General features: G+C 36.4%; 1 protein-coding gene and 1 long non-coding RNA gene across 8 annotated transcripts; both read left to right on the top strand.

Annotated features, from left to right (window-relative positions):
* Nucleotides 1-1,209: 1,209 nt before the first annotated feature.
* Nucleotides 1,210-1,648, top strand: LOC114542401. The gene is made up of 3 exons (XR_003689605.1): nt 1,210-1,249; nt 1,450-1,525; nt 1,608-1,648. It is a non-coding gene; the product is annotated as an uncharacterized LOC114542401 (long non-coding RNA).
* A 228-nt stretch (nt 1,649-1,876) lies between these two features.
* LOC114542404 (calcium/calmodulin-dependent protein kinase type II delta chain-like) lies at nt 1,877-10,638 on the top strand. 7 transcript variants are annotated; one of them, XR_003689609.1, is made up of 5 exons: nt 1,877-1,918; nt 2,146-2,322; nt 2,408-2,578; nt 2,924-3,004; nt 10,604-10,638. XR_003689609.1 is itself a non-coding variant. In XM_028561967.1 (4 exons), exons 2-4 carry the CDS (start codon nt 2,311-2,313, stop codon nt 2,999-3,001), a joined length of 261 nt encoding a protein of 86 aa, XP_028417768.1. In that variant the 5' UTR covers nt 1,877-1,918; nt 2,146-2,310; the 3' UTR covers nt 3,002-3,141. The 7 variants fall into 7 exon arrangements, 2 of the variants coding, with proteins under 2 accessions (XP_028417768.1, XP_028417769.1); XR_003689607.1 differs by lacking the exon at nt 10,604-10,638 and adding an exon at nt 9,936-10,084; XR_003689608.1 differs by lacking the exon at nt 10,604-10,638 and adding an exon at nt 7,091-7,130.
* The last annotated feature ends 7,258 nt before the right edge of the window (nt 10,639-17,896 follow it).

The following is a 17,896-nucleotide window of genomic DNA, read 5'->3' on the forward strand; positions in this document are numbered from 1 at the left end:
GAGATTTCTGTTCATAATTTTTGGTTCATAAACAATTATGTAATAAATTTGAATACGATTTTCACAGCCTGCTGGTTTGCTCTATTACCTTGAAAGCCCTGACGAAGTAAGAAATCTTTGAAAACTTTTTTGCGAGGGCCATTATTTACATAAACCCATTGAGGTGATTCTGACTAACCAATCGTATTCATGACTAAGTGTATCAACTGCTTTGGTAACTAAACTCCATCATTCATCCTTAAACTGTTGCCAACTGCCCCACTGAGGAAATAATTAAATGGTAATTCATTCAGAAGTGTAAAACCTTTTTGTAAAGAAACAATTTTGTTGGAAAGTTTTTATCTTTCCTTCAGCCACCAGAGACTGAAGAAGATCGTTTATCAATTCGTGACAATGTAAAGCTTGCAGAAGTACGTTTTAAATCAACAATCGTGTTCCAAAATTTCATAATGCATGCTTGCATGTACGTATAAGCCTGTTATTTCACGTGCTATACTTGTGTCTTAGAGCTCTGGAAAAACGAGGGGAACGTTGAGGAATCAACTTGAAGGATATCTCTCGCATTGGAGGACAAAAATAGGATTCAAATCCAGGAAAGATGTGAGAATTTAAATCCAGTTTTTTTATTACAAGTAAGTGTTCATATTAAGAAAATGGGAAAATGTTCTAGTCGTTTGAAAGATGAAAAAGCAATGATATTTAAGCGGATCTTTTTTACAGATTCAGTCAAGATCTGACAGCGTACAACCTGATTTGGAATTACAAGGTGAGTCTCGAAGTTAAGGTTAGTTTCCGTTGAAAATATAGGATATGGAAATGTAATGGAGGATTTCCTGTCGCTATGAGTATAACAAGACAAATTCAATAGTCCTGACCTCTTTCTCTAAACTGTTCTCGTAAAAGAGTATGAAACAATTTCTTATGTTTTCAATGTGACAGACGCGAGAGGAACTTCTGGGGCACTCGAATCTGATTTGCACGCATTTGCAATGGAAAAAGATCTGAGTGGAAACTACGTTGTCTTTTGGAATCACCTTTAGTTTGAAGTCCTGTATGAATGTTTAGCTGATGAACTGAAATAGGTTAGTGATAAGCCTAACTGCTCTAGCTTTTTAACAGTTCTTCATAAAGCGTCCCCCCCTTATTCCTCGATAGGAATCAAACTCAGTAACGTATCTCTGCTATCAGGTGACTATTATTTGAGAGTCTTGTTGGAACAAAACGACGAGGAGACGCCGATAACAAATGTGTGAGTCCACGACATTTATCTATCAGGGTTTGCAAATATTCAAACTACTTTCCATGTGCTTTTCTGTCTGGCTTCCCCCTATTCTCTATATTGCTGCACAGTTCACGCAATGTTATTTGTCCTGCAGAATGTAGTAGAGAAGTATAGAATCATGGATGAAACCATTCAAGATTCGATCGACTTTTCTATTTTGTTTTCAGGCTCGAGTTGTCTAACGATCTGTATCACTGATTCCTATTGACAACTAAACCAACTATGAAAGCAATGTGCCTTCAGGTGAGGATGTCGTTTAGCGGGAATGTAGCCATGTGTAGCCTTCGAAGAATGAATTAAACAAATTGGAATATTTCATTCACAGGCGATGACTAAAGTTTATGGAAAATATCACGAAGAGATTGGAGCTTTTAATGACACCAAGCTAAGGATCATCTGTTATTGATCCAGTGTTACTGCAGGAGCCTGAACTAAACTAACTTTATTCATACTGTTTCGTATTTTTAGCATTTACATGAAAATGGCATCACTAACAGGGATTGGAAGGTAAGCACGCCCTAATTTTTTTTCACTACTGTCTTTATATCCTAAACTTTAACGACCATAATTTAACTTTTTCTTCTCTAGCCAGAAAATGTTTTATTGTGTTCCTCGTATGACGAAACGCTTATAAAGGTTTGTGTCGGTTGTGTATTGAACTTGTGTTTAAATTGCCCTTTAAATTGTATTTGAAGAAACCATTCGATGTGACCATTGCCAGCAAATCCTGGAAGTCACTATAATCTCAATTCCGAGTTTTGTCCCTGATTCGTTTTACGAAAGCAGAGCGCATTCTGCAAACGTTTTAGGTTCAGTTATTTCTCATTGTTACAGTTTCTCAATGATAACAATTAATTTTTTAGATCAGAATTCCTATATGGAAACAATCTGTGGTACACCAAGTTACCTCGCTACCAAAATGTTAATCCCGTAGCCTGAAGAACGATCCTACAAGAAATCGTGTGTTATATGTTTGGTATGCCATATACTTCAGTTTACTCAAATTCACGTAGTGAACACGATTTGTAATGAAGCTGGAGGTAGCTTAACCTCATTTCAAAATTGGAGTACGTCAATGAAAAGTTAACGTCTTTTAGACTTTCCGGATCTTCTTTATTTTCAAAGCAGGCAAATAACCCATTGGAGAAACAAGTCAAAGAAGGGTCGTATAAATTTCCGAACAACCTCTGGAAGAATGTTAGCAGTGAAGCTAAGGATCTTATAACAAAACTGCTTACTGTTGGTCACAGAAAATGCATCACGGTTTCAGAAGCTCTGGAACATCCTTGGATGAAGGTGATGATGAAATTACTAACCGCCTTATAACACCCCGCATCTAAGATTTTTCAAAATCGGCTGACCTTTTTCGTCTGAAGTCCCAGCTTTTTCGAATTGTTAGAATTAGTTTGGTTGAAGTTTAGAACTGATACAGCTATCCAGCATAAATAAAGTCAGTTTAGTTCAGGTTTCCTCCTGTAGTAACACTGGATCAATACGGGATGACCCCTACTGGACCTCCATGAAGGACAATTTAGAACTGATAGAACTATACGGTATAAATAAAATTAGTTCAGTTAGGAGAGAAAGCTTTTAAAAGTGTTAGATTGATCCACGATTTAACAAGGTTTTTGTCTTTTGTAGGATAAAGAAATGATAGAAAAAGCAGAAAAAATGATAAAACCGACCGTGGATGGAAGATCAATGTCTCCGCCCTTATAAAAGGTATGTTGAAAACTACGATACTTGTCCCGTTCTTCCGTCCAATGACCCTTATTTTCAACTCGCAATTGCAATGAAACATTACATGTTTGCAAGTTACATCGAAATTTAACCAGCTTTCCGAAACAATCTCAAGGCGCTGTTACACTACGCAACTTTCCTTGCAAATTGCAAAACCATTCTACTCCTGAGGCATCTAAAGTTGTCAAATACGAACATCTATTACGATCTGCTAACGTTTCCTTAGTATTTCGAACACTCTTTACAAATTAACATCCTTCGGAATTATAATTGCATTGCAAGTTGTAAGGAAAATTGCATATTGTATAGTAGCGCCTTCAGTAAAGTTGAAAACTCACCGTGCAATGAAACATTGCATGTCGGCAAGTTAAAAGGCAGAAAATAACTGTCACCGTACATGGTGAAGACTGGCCGACGGTCACGTTCGCAGACGAGGCTCTGCGAGCAAATAAAATACTCAGTGGCGAGCCAGCACGACAGTTTAGCAGCATGACTGAAAATGCTTCATGTAAGATCACATCACTAGTTATTCCGATAAATAAAAGAACAGGGGCCGGTTGTTCGAAAGGTGGATAAGTCGCTATCCAACGGATAACTCACTATCCAACGGATAAGTTTTATCCAGCGTGTGATTTGGGTTGCACGAAGCTTGTATAACTTTAACCAGAGGATAAAAATCGCTATCTACCGGATAAATTTATCCAAGGTCCGGAGGTGGTTTAAATCCACTATCCAGTGGATAAATTCAAAGATACAAGGTAACACTGTAAACATTTATATAAAATAGGACAAAAATGCAATATTCCTCTTACTGTGTTTCAACAAACTAATACACATCATGATTGTATTCACTATATATTAAAAATGTTTTCGAAGTGCAATTTGTCGCAGCAGCGTTTCACGTTGCCTACACATTCCGTTCGACCGGCGATTTTTTGGACATCCTCGCATTTATAACAGGTGGTAAATTTACTATACGCTTCTAATCAGTTTATAAACGCGAATATGCAAAGAAAGATTCAACCTATTCCAAGGAAACTTGCTAATATCTAAGTAATTTCATTCACGAACATTAAAATAGTGTTTCTAAATTTGCTATTGGACCGAAAGGCAAAGCGTTGCAAGGTCAAGGAATAAAATTGCAATGTGTTTAATTAATAAAATCACTATGATGTGAAGTGCAAAGTTACGAGCAAATCACTTGTTCAAGTCTTTTCCATTCAGTAACTATACTCGAGAATTCGTAATGATTATGAATTCAATGTTGTAAATGCTTAGCAACAGCTGACGTTGTGGTACGAAATTTCAGAATAATCCTGTTTTCTTCTGGTAAATTTTAACTTATCTATTGGATAGCTATCCACTTCACTATCCACGCTTCCTGCAACGCGTTTTTATCCAATGGATAACTATCCAGATTTATCCGTTGGATAGGACTTATCCGTTGGATAAGTTATCCATCTTTCGAACAACCGGCCCCAGTTCCATACCTATACTTTTGTACGTGTGAAACTTTTCGCTTGATTTTCTTTAATTGTGAGAATCCGACCGTGCAGCAAACATTGAAATAAAGCGATAACACTAAACTTGATTGTGATAGCCCTGAGTATATACCGCTATAATAGCTTTGTTCCTCATAATGATATGCTGGATTCCTCGTCCAGGTATAACTTCTAAAACACGCCTTATTTTTACTTGTATTCCAATGCACCTACAGTACTGCTCAGAAGTAACCTAATGTGACGAACGCGTTCAGAATGCGTTCCCGAACGCGTTCAGAACGCGTTCTCGAACGCGTTCCGAACGCGTTCCCGAACGCGTTCCGAACGCGTTCCCGAACGCGTTCCGAACGCGTTCCAGTGTTTTCACTTAGACGCTTCGTGTGCCTTCGGAAATTCCGAATAAATTATCGAACAGCTAGTCAATATGCTTATGCTACGGTTCGTTAATTCCGGTTTTAGTATGCGGGACAAGCGCTATTTTATTTCGCGTAAAAATAAGCAAGTGTGTGACTTGTGTATCTCATTCGAAAATGATACTAATATGTATGTAGCATCTTGAGAAATTTGGACTTGATGGCCTTAGGATATGCTATGCTTAACCAAAGCCAGTATTTGACAGGGAAAACGCGGTTAAAATTAGCTAGATGACTCTTATCGCCGTCTTTGTTCAAAGAAACTTTCGGTAGTTAATAAACCATTGTTTTTAGTTTTCAGTTAGTATACATTTAAACAGTGTATACAGTAGTCACGGTAATTACCGTATTTCGAATTTTATTCATATCATACTGTGCCGTACATGTAAAACAATTGAGGTTTTGATATTGTGAAACGAAGATCTGAATTATAATGATCGACCCGTGCTCTCAGCTAAGCTATTTCAGTTAACAATTGCATGTTTGTTCATACCTGCACTTCATTCCTTGTCGGTGACAACACAGCAGCATTCAAACTGTATCGAAGTCCATTTTTGTATTTTGTGAATGAATTTTTTTTTGTATTTTGTGAATGAATTTTCTTTTAACTCACGGGATGTTAACTCGTCATTTTCTTTCATTTTTTCATCTATAAAATTGCCATGCTCCTCGCTTAGTTTCGGCTTTCGACCACTCCGAGCACCGTCCACGAGGCTACCCGTCTTTCGATATCGCGAGAGAAACAGAGAAATAGCCGACGTTGAGGTTTTAATTCCTTCCTCAAGAAGAATTTCTTGTATTTTTTTGTGTGTATTTCCAGTGGATTTTAAATAAATAACCCTTTTTCTAGCGTACACTGAGAGCTTCGCCATTTATAAAGCATAGATTAAACCACAGTGTGATTAAACTAAATCGGGAATATCCGGGTATTGACGACAAGATCCGGAGTCGATAGCCGATGAATATCGAATGCGTGCTGGAACGCGTTCCGGACGCATTCGAGGACGCGTTCGGAACGCGTTCTGGAACGCGATTGAAACGCGTTCTGGAACGCGTTTGGAACGCGTTCTGGAACGCGTTCGGAACGCGTCCTCGAACGCGTCCGGAACGCGTTCGGGAACGCGTTCGGAACGCGTTTTTGATTAGGTTATTTCTGAGCAGTACTGTAAGTTAGTAAAAAACCTGACAAACCCGCTGGTAGGGTGTAAAGAATTTATTTCTAAATCAAAAACTCGCTCTTACATAAGCCACTTATTGAAAAATTTTCGCTATATATTTCAGTCAGATGGATCTCTCAGTCATTTCTCATTCCTTAATGAACAAATAGTATTTCAGTGAATTGCTAGAACATACCTGAAAAACAGCTATAAACTTCAATTCTCAAAGATATGTTGCATACCATGTCTTTGGATGAATGCGGATGTAAAGCGCGGTTACAGTTGGTGATAGGACATTTTCCACCAGCGAGTCTCTAATGAAATGAATAATTTGTTAAACAATTAATCTTAATCACACATTAAAAGTTATATATGACCGCATGGAAATGATGTGATGCATATAACGTGACAGGGCAATCTGTAGAAGCCTTGCTTATTAATCCAGCTAACCCTGACTAGTCCATTTATTTTGTAATGATCGAATTTTTGCCCGTCGGAACTACAGGACACAGAATAGGTCTTCACTCACTAATTATAATCACGACGACTTTGAGTGAAATCGCTCCGACAAACATCTTTCTTGCCAAATGCATTTGGTCCTGGTTATTTTTCCGTGCAGACCAGGAAGCTGCCTCATTTAAGCGACCATGTCCTGTCGACTTATCCGCATTCCCAACACTTGTTGCTATTATCTGGGATGTTATGTGTCTTCAGTACGTGGGCCAATAATTAGTATCAATTATCTTCTGGCACCAAAACACCATCGAACAAGAATCAACAAAAATGAAATGATAATGCATATAATTTTGCCATACACGGCTCCTCCAGGATTGAAACCAGTCGAGGTACAGCGTTATTTCCATTGATTTTGTGAAATCTTTACTTGGGGCTTAACATCGAATTTTATCACATTCCTATATAGGGGAATTACTGAATAAAAAAATAATGTCCAACAGTCCTAATATGACATAATTAAACTGAACATATACCATGTAGCCTGCAATATTTACCTTGCTTGGTATGTCAGTCCATCAAATCCATGTATGGCATAGCGATGGATGGAGGTGTAGTCAGTGATAAGAGAAAGGTAATAATTGTTAGCAACTCCTGGGTTGCCATACTTTATTTGATCTAAAATTGAAACACAAGGAACAAGTAAATTATTATATTATTGTCCAGGGTTGTGAGGCTATCAGCATTGTGATATCCCAGGTTCATGCGTACCGCTACCATGGGACAACATTCCTTAGCCAACAAATAGTATTTCAGTGAATTGCCAGAACATACCTGAAGAACCGCATAAACTTCAATTCTCAAAGATATTTTGCCGTACCAATTCGACTCTATATGCCATAGAATCTACAATTGAGATTACAAAAACATAACTATCACACAATTGAAACTATAATTGTATATGAATCACAAGGGCCTATACAGTATAGTAACAGCATGTATTTTTGACTTCTATAACACAAGAATATACAGAACAAAATGCAGGTTGTTTTCTTTCATATTCACATAATACCCCCACCCCTGACAGTTACATATATATTAGTAAATGCAATTACATAATAGGAAAGGGAGAAAAAAAATCTATTTTTTATAACACCAGTGAAATATTGTGTACGCATAATACTTAGCGCTATGACCCATGCTGTCATGCTTCCATCACCAGATATCATGAAATCATCTTGGTTTTTTAATGTTGAAATTAATCCGTTTAATTTAAAAAGCACAAAAATACCACCAAAATATAGCTCGAAAATTTCTAATCAAGAAATTAATCAATATTGCTGTTAACCTGACACTGCAGTGCAGCTCTAAAAATCATATCAAATTACACAGGATTACAAAATGGAAATATAACTCGCCTTTGGAATTTCGTTATTTTCTTCGTTATTTTTTATCCTGTCGTCTTTTAACCGTTACATATAAACTGTAAAGGCATTAGTTATCTTTTCTGATAGGATTTAAGTCAGGATGGGCAGAAAAACTCGAAAAATATAGATTTTTTTATTTGTTATTGTGTATAGCGGGCGGTGCTCAGCTGCATGCACAAGTGGTTGTCGCGTGAGGTTAGAGGTGTCAAAAACGTAATGTTGCCTACCCCGTGGGGGTAAAATAAGCCCAGAAATCGATTTCTGGGTAAAATTGTCCCTAAAGGTCATAATTGTCATATTTTCGCTAATATGGTGATAATTATATGTACATTTTCGGGTTTCCGTTTGTAAACACATTAGTTGGAAATATCACTACAAATCGCCAAAGCAACTGTATTTCGAGTAAAATATATGAAAATATTGATCCCAATGTAAGCTACAAATATTTGGAGGTTTTTAGGCGAGATTTTTGGAAGGCTTTGCGTATTTTTGCTTCTCTAACATTCAATTTAAAAAGTACAAGTTCTGCAATAAATATCTTGGCTTATAGGAAAGCTTTTGAAATGAACTAAAGTTATACAAATAGGTAAATGTTTTTTCTTTAAGATAATACAATTTCTAGTTGAATTGATAAAACACTTCCAGATAAAACCGAAATTATCTGTGTGCGCCGTTTACGACCGGACAGCAATGAGTTTAGTGGTCTCATATTTATTAAAATGGGTGAAGTATTCGCAGAGTAATCACAAGTTTAAATGAGCTTACCACTTTGAAATATCCTCTGATCGGACGTCTAACTGAGAGGATCCCTTAAACATCGAGAATACTTCATTAACAAGTGCCGCATTCTGTCCTGTTTGAGAAGTTACAAGAACTTCATCTTGGGTATTGGTTACTCTTTGCTCCGTTGGAAGTTCCATTCTGTTGTATGAGGACAACACTTGTAGTTGGTGTGATGAAAGGATGCAGATTGTCCGTTGGATGTTGTGCTTTTGTATTTGAGACGGACCACATTAGATATCAGCGTGAAATTGACACATTCATGGGATTCGAACCCATGAACTCCTAAAAAGGAGTATCCACAAAATGTGTTCTTTGTGTGGCCAGGAAAAAGAGAGAGCTACAGGGCTTCTCCCAAACCGACTGGCAGACAATACGAAACGTAGAGGACAAGACAGTACAACACAACACAACACAAAACACACAACCGACGACACAACATCCAACAACCCACAACCCACTAACTCTGTAGCTGAAACGACAAAAAATATGGTGAGTTGTTCCTAGAAAATTAAGCATCACAATTAGCATGAAGGCAATTGCTGGCTGGGGTTTAACTGACGGCATGGATATGGGGTGGCTTCTTAGGGTTGGATACTGAAACTAAACTACGATCGTCTTTGTCTGAAACACACAAAAAAAAATTATTAGTAGCTCCCTAGAAAACGAAAAGCAAAACACAGTTAGACAAGCAGTGAGCCGTGTTTCCAGATACGGGGACAGAGATTCTTAGCTAACCGCGGGGCCACGGGGTCTACTTCTATTTAAAAAATTAATTATACATACCTTGATCCTACCTAAAGAAAGAACTCACTTACCTGAGAAAAACGGTCGCAGACGGCTCTGTTTTATAGCCTGTAGGCTCTTGCATAATTCAGCAAAATTAAGACAACTTGATTGGTTATTTCTGTACACAGGTCAATTTGTCATTGGTCAATTTTTGTACTCCACGATTGGTTCAATAAAAACCAATCAGATTGGTTAATCTATATTCAAAATTTGATACCGTTTCTTTGATATTTGCAAGGTGATTGCACAACAAATGTTCGATTTCACACGTTTTGGAGCATATTCCAAGCCAATGTATCACAGTATGAGTGTATTTGTTCGATTATTTCTCTCATGAAGTTCACAAGAAATTACAGTTCAATCATTATTAAAAGGCTTTATTCCCCTACCAGCTTTAGAACCCCATCGAACAGGAAAGTCGGAATTTAAAAGGCAAGTAAATCTTTCACACTGTTGTAGCACTTGAATTCTGTGGTACATTTAACTACTGAACCTTTCAGAATATTGTAGAATCGGGCATGGCATGGAATAATAGTAAATATAGCAAACTGACAAATTCGCAAATGTAGTAAATTTCAAGGCTAAATATTGCAAATTCCAGTGGAAATACGGCGTTTTACCGCCATGCATACATAGCTATTCACAGCTACGATATTCACGTGTTGTATATATTCAATATTACACATCAAAGCGGCCTAATTCTTTGGATATTGCCCAAATGCAAACGAAAACCGGTTGCAGTGGTTTAGCTCACATATTCAGGATTATTTTGATATCCTTAGCGTCAAAATCAAGCCTTTAGAAGATTTTTGCCCATTTTTTATATAAACATACCTGATGATATGAATTATCGCATCACCGGCAATAATATTTCACAATAATAAAAATTTCGGGCCAAAAGCCGAAAATCTGACCTAGGTCCGATTCGAGCTTGCCTTAAGCACGTGATTAGCAATGATTATCGCTTAGAACTTATAAATGCTCTTTCTTTGATTTTTTGCACATACTACACCAAGAATTACTCAGAATTAAAACAGAATGATAACATGTCAAATTCTAGACATTTTGAAGACAACAGAGACCAAAAAAGCGAAAAAATATGGAATTTCCAAATATATTTTGCAATGGGTGAGTAATTTCAGATAACAAAGCAAGCTATTATTTAATTCTTATTTTCACGTATAATACAAATGCAGGTTATAACTATATGCTGGTTGGAATATACTATTCAAAGAATCGTTTCAACCGCTATCGTTTACTGGTATTCCGGGGTCTTTAGCCCAAATACTTGCTGAGATATTTAATGTTTTTCTTCTGTGCGACAATATTGTCAGGAGTAATAGCCTAATAGGGACCAGACGGGAATTAGATATTATAGTACTTGTATATAATAATTAAAGGAAAAAAATATTCCCTGTGATATATCTTCATAGGAAAAAGTATCAAAACGGATTATTTTCAACATTGAAAAACCAAGATTATCTGATGATGTCTGGTGATGGCATGCATGACAGCATGGTTCTTAGTGCCAACTACTTCGCAAAGCCACGTGTTATGCCTACACCATATTTTTCTGTACAGTTCCATCATTCATTTTACACTGATGTTATATAATTTTTTTTTATTCTCCCTTTCCTATTATGTAATTGCAGAACGAATATTCAATATATTAGTGTACCACATAAAAACTCATTATGACAATGGCTATCGGACGTATAGTGCATCGGAAATACGGCTTTCGGTAAGGCAAATTCAATTTTATTTCTCGCGATGTTTCTATGATGTCTTACATTGTTTTTTTGTAAAGATTCTTCAATGTTTTCTCAGTCTGCGAGCTGACAACGTCAAGGCCTTGTGCAAGACAAAAGTGGAAAAGTCAAATTCACTTTGTATGTTAATTGTTCTGAAAGGAAAACGTTGGTTAATGATGATAGTGCAAGGCATGTCAGGTATTCTGCTTCCAAAATTCCTTTTCTTGTTAGTGTAATACATTCTCATTTTTGTTTTAGTTCTGCAGAAGATAAGACAACCGGGATTGTTTCACTGCCTTACAGCGAGGCGATGAATGTTATTCCTGTGTGCTTACAACAGGTAAACTTTTCTATCATAATATATCATCTGGCATTAAGTTTCGATTGAAGTTCAACTTTCTTCATTTTCTAGAAATTGGAATGGGAGGTGTTGGATGTTGTTCTGAGAAACTTTCCGGAGGCACTGCAAGATAAAAACTTGATACATTCTCGAAAGCACTACTTACGTTCAATATGTACAGTGTTATCTAAAATGGTAAGGGATGTAAAGTTGTGCACTTTTCACACTAAAATCATGAACTAAAAATTTTACTTTGCATTCAGGTTTGAAATTATGATTTTCTTCCTGGATTATTTCGTGTTCCTCATGATATGCGCCGACCTCATTTGTACGCTAGAATTTTTCCAGTACGGTTCTTATCATTCAGTTTTTTGCATCTATCATAATATCTTACCATAACTATACCAAAACCATACCATACCATAACCATAACCATACCACATCATATCATATAATCATATCATATAATCATATCATATAATCATATCATACCATAACTAACCATAACCAAATCATACCATACGATAACCATATCATACCATACGATAACCATATAATCCCAAAATTATATCACACCATACCATACCATGACCAAATCATACCATACGATAACCATATCATACCATAATTATATCACACCATACCATAGCATAACCAATTTATACCATAATTATATCATACTATACTAATGATTTAATTGGATATTTTATTGTAACATGTGCAGGTATTAACAGAGCTGTGTACGTACCACATTTTTATTGGGCAAGATGAACAGGTAAGAACCTGCTTCACTTTATTTTCAGCGGTTGTCTGTTCTCGCTTAAACGTTGTTGTATATTTCGTCTAGTTTTGTCTGATGCGTACTTTGGAGATTGGTTTGGTTGCTCATTCCACGACGTTAAGCGTATCTTGTCTCACCATATGTATGTTAGAAATGTCTTCAGTTATGGCAAGGTATGGCTACTTAAGATTGTCTGGAATTTGAGACGTTTTTTATGTCCATTAGCACTTTGTAAAGAATGAAGTTGATTTAAGTAATTGCAGCGTTTTAGAAGTTTATTACTTTCGAGATATTTGAAATCGTGCCTTGATAATGTGCCAGTGAATTTACAGAAATGTTTTTCAATAAACTCCAGCCTAAATGTAACGTCTCTTGTTATGCGAGATACTCCTTCACAAGATTATTTGGGTAATAATTTCTAAATTTTCTGTCCTTAGGCTGCTCCCAACATATCTGGAAAAGTTTACTAAACTTTCGCCAACGCCTCAAGTTGTCATACCACTGTTAGAATTTCTCTCTGGTATGTTTCTTGAAGTTACGTAAATTAAGAAATCTTTTATGAAATATCAATGTACCCCCTAAGGAGAGCTAGGTTGTATAAACACTCAATCGTATTCGACGAAAAGTTGCTAACATTCTTTTAAACGTTTAAATAGCATTGTCAAAGCTTCGTGATTAGTACAAAAACTTCACAGCGATCCATTTGAAACAAGTCATTGGAATATGTTTGCCTCACACAGCATCATCGAGGTTTGTTTAACGCGATAACATCTCAAACTTTTTATTATTGGCTTTGTGAAATTGAATAAAATATAAACGAACTGATATGTTTCACCTTAGATACTCTCAATACACGGTAACTCTTGCTGATAATGTCATTTCATCCTGGTTTGTCAACTGTCCACTGTTGTTAAGAAAACAATTCGTGCCATTGATTACAAAAGTAAGTCCACATGTCATTCTATGGCCACGGAGATTGCTTGCTAAATTTTCAATAGATATTAAGAAGTGGTGTTTAAACTTTATACAGCTTAGGCAGTGTTGTTACATAAACTTGTCCATTTCATGTTACATAATTTTGCTTATATGCAAGCTCGTTTTCAATCATTTGTCCTTGTATTCCTTTAGAGTCTTAACAACGCAGATATATCTTCAGATGCTGCAAACCCATACCCTTAGTCACTAATCCCCACCAAATTCCATTCACTCCCAAACTCCCTTGAGAAATCAAAGGAAGACTCAAGCAACACACTTAGTTCAGAGATGATGGAAATCGTGGGTGATATGATGGTCAAATATACATTTTCTTCTTATTTGACCCAACCAAAAAGGTCTGTATGTTGGTTTCGTATTTTTCTGCACTGTGTTTCAGGGAAGATGACTATTTTGTTGTTTTTATAGAACTGCAGTTGTTGAACGACTCCTGCGCAATGGAGTGTCAAGAAGTTGGTTGCTTGGCAATGTGTTGATCACGGTTACAGTCAACAAGCAGGCAACTTCGAACATGTCATGCGCATATTGTTCGGCAGGAAAAGTGTTTGTGTGAGATGATTCACTGCAGAAGGGCACGGAGCCTGAGGTTTTAAAAGTTGAGCTTAAGAGAAACAAAAACGAGGCCTCAATTAGTCAGGTAAGGAAAATTCTTTCAGTATCATTGTTTAAATTGGCATACACTGTCTGCCCAGCGTATTCATGCTTAAGCAACAAAATATATTTGCAAGAGCGACCAAGTTTTAATATTCTTCTAGTGAAAGCTCTTAGGAACGTATTTGACATTTCCATTGATAACGACAGTAATATCGTGTGTTTGAACGTTAAAGATGAACTCAGGGATATTCTAAACAATACAAATTATGGCCCTAGAGTTATTTCCGATAAAAACCTGTCGAAGTTGGTTCGTCATATTGCAATGCATGTTAAATAAATTTGGTCAGTAACTTAGGGTAATTTAAATGTCCGGATGTGATATTGACGGTATACGAATGTTTTTCTTTTTAAGATTGCGTCAGTTATTCACCAAAATCAGAAGAAAACTACAGATACCTAGGCTGTAATTGGTTACAAAGAATACGTCAGATCAAGAGGATTCGAGCTAGAGTTTCTCATGCGGTACCGGAACAATGTAGGTCGCTAGACTTAAGGAAAGACGCTCGTAATATAATAGATTTTACAAAATATATCCTTTGGTAATTCTTATGAGTTGCAATAAAACCTTTACAATTGTTCATCCTTCACTGATGAGCTCAGAATGTTTCGTTATCACGTGGTCAATGCACGACTCTTGCCCTGGAGGAGGAACCCAATCCGGATATAAATGACTTTTTTATCTAAAGTACTTCACGGAAATGCCTTCAGTTGAAATATGAAGAAAGTCGGGCTGATGTTTCAAAGATTTTATGACGCGAAGTTGAATCTTGGTTCATCGTTTCTTCAACGAAACGGGCACTGATAAGACTTCACAGATAAGATATCACAGTGGAAGCCAGTGCTCTTTCGCTGTAGCTTGCCTAGCGGCACAGAGGTCTCAACAGATGGTAGGAAATGACAACAGAGAGCGAACATGATAAAATTTTTATGAATAAAATTATTCCGAAAATAACAAAAAAGATCAACCTGGTTGGGTGACATCTAGAGGTCTAATTTTATTCTTTCTCCAACTATGAGATTTGATGTGAGCCTCATTTTTGTTTCTTCTGTCCATCTATTATTTCTTGAAAACAAATACCATGAAACATGGTTCAAAATATTGAGACATTTTATAAGCACGATGTTTGTAGAATACTTTGCAACGCTTAACAAAAATCCGTAACTGGTATTTTCAATTTGTGTTTATAGCTTCAATCTCGTTCTACTGCAGTTTCCGATAGCAAAATGAAAGGTAGGATAATTAATTGTAATTTAAATTTTAATTTAAATTTGATGAAGTATCGTATACCTCAAAACCTTCAACACCACTTTGCTGGTATTACTAAATGACGCTCAGAAAACTTCGAAACATTAATTTTGCACTTTAGCGAGTTTCGAATTATGGAGTTTTTTATTGCTGAGAGAAGAAGCACTGGCTGAAGCCGTTGCTAGATCATTCCTCATTTTTTTCATTTTCAGTAATAATCAGTATTATTCACTCGCATATATTTATGTATCTTTCTCTCTGTAGTGGCATTCGCAAGTAAGTGAAAGGAGTGAGCCGTTTGAACCCGTTCTTACTTACGGTCACTTATTGAAAATTACTAGCTATACTATTTACAAAAAGTGCTGAAAGACTTCTCTTTAGGCCTCGACTGAAAACCATTATTCCATTGCACTCTTTCATTCATCTCTATAAAAAAATCACTTTATATTTTGAAACATCTATGACATGAAGAGAAAGTGCAACATTTGGAGAGAAAAACTCACCAAGTGGAAAATTATCAAAGAAAGCCAAGTCAAACCTTCCCAACTTAAAATTTGCAACCCGTCACCAGAGTTGTCGATGGGAATTAAAACATTTGTTGAAGTTTGCAAGTCGATTGTATTGCTACAAATATCACGAACATTTTTTTTTAATTTGTTTTTATTCTAATATCCATTCTACTTTACATATTTCAGTATAAAGTTGTTTTGTATTGACAAGCAATTGCTTTTGACTTACAGATGTGATTTACTACAATATTGAAAATGGCTTGATTGACGAAGGTGGACTTGGTGGAGTTGTTGAGATTATGCCATTGCAATGCGACATAATTGATGAATCAATGGCGAAAGAATTCTTTAGCTAGAGTCGTGTTAGAGTACCATGTTTAGAAGGCGCTTGCGACGGACGACGAAAAACAGCGGATTAAATTTGCAAAATATGGCTGAAATTGTGTTTTAGTGGGGGTTAAGTGAAATGAAATATGTCGTATCGCAACAAAACATCGTTATTTCTTTGGAAATTTATAATAAATATATTAAAAGCATTTTTTTCATCATATGGCGAACATTTTTAGAAAATAAAAATTAGACTTTTCCGGGTGAATCAGTAATTTTATGCCTAATTAGCAGTTGACCTGGAATGGTAAACATAATTTGCTTGTAAAATATAAAACTGATGATAATTTCACCCTCCAGTGACCACCCCTAAAAGCAACCATTCTGAACCATATAAGCAATTCAGAAAGACTGTAGCTTTGATAATTCAGGATTTAGAGCTATGGCGGTTATGACCGCCATGGTCATTTTACCCGAAAACAATTGAGATAACCTGTTTTGCATGAAATGCACACAAACTCCTTTACAGGGCCTTGACTAGTAAATATACCTGAGTTACACGGGCTGTTGATATCACAATTGTTTATCTCTTCACGCACTTGCAATAAATCACATCATTAGCAGGGGATGGGTTAACTTTGCAATTCCGGACTTGACTTGATATGTTCATATCAGAGAGATGTCGCTATTGGAGAGGTACATATTAAGACATGTTTACATTTTCAATTACTGCTGCCATCTTCTTTTGATATATGTGAACGAGTAGATAAGTTATGGATTTTTCTGATAACAGCACCGATTTCATGTATTGAAATGCAACGCTCAATACCTACACACAACTAGTAGCGTAGTAAAATTCAAGATAAATGGTACGATAATTTATTCAGCTTTAGAGAGATTACATGTTCTGACGTTTTGGGTTCATTACGTGAGCTGTTTGGCACTGCTACTTTAAACGCAAGTCGAACGGGAATTTCTTTAATATTTATTGAAAATATATTCTATAGAAAAGATTAAGTTTAACTATATATAAGTAAAAGGTATAAAGATACATGCATTCCAATCATTTTCTTAGTTCATACGATGAATCAAACTAAACTTAAACATTAACATAAACACTAATCACACTACAAACATACATGCAAACAGATAAAGTTCAGTACCTGAAGGGTGGATCCCCGTAGGACTTTGTCTAACACAACTATTTGTAAATCAACCGTTCGTTCTATCTCGTACTTCTCCTGACGCTTAACTGATTAGCAGTCACTCGTACAGTATCCTTTTATTAACTTAATAACTAACATAACTAGATATATTTATTACATAAAATTAATTTGATTATGATGGAATGTTGTTGGCTATTCAAACCAAGAGCTAAATCCCAACAAGGCTACAGGACCCGATATTATACCTCCTATTGCTTAACGAAAGATAGCAGAAGAAGTCTCTACTATGCTTAATGCTAGCCTCCTCCGCAAGCATATCTTATGTATTAATATTAGGCATTTATATTTCGCTTGGGTTAGCTGTGTCGGGGAAGGCGAGGAAAAAGTGGGAGAGATCAGCAATTTTTTTTCTCGCTCCCCGACAAAGCTAACCAAAGCCAATTATAAATGCCTAATATAAATACATAAGAGATGCCTGCGGAGGAGGCAAGCTTAATGCATTATACAATAAAGTAATCCGACATGGAGTGTGACCGTTGGACTGGAAACGGGATGAATGGATTTCAGTGCACAAAAAGGGCGATCG

This window comes from Dendronephthya gigantea, unplaced genomic scaffold (genome assembly GCF_004324835.1).
Source record: "Dendronephthya gigantea isolate DGI-Jeju-01 unplaced genomic scaffold, DenGig_1.0 000347F, whole genome shotgun sequence".
NCBI classification, from domain to species: domain Eukaryota; kingdom Metazoa; phylum Cnidaria; class Anthozoa; order Malacalcyonacea; family Nephtheidae; genus Dendronephthya; species Dendronephthya gigantea.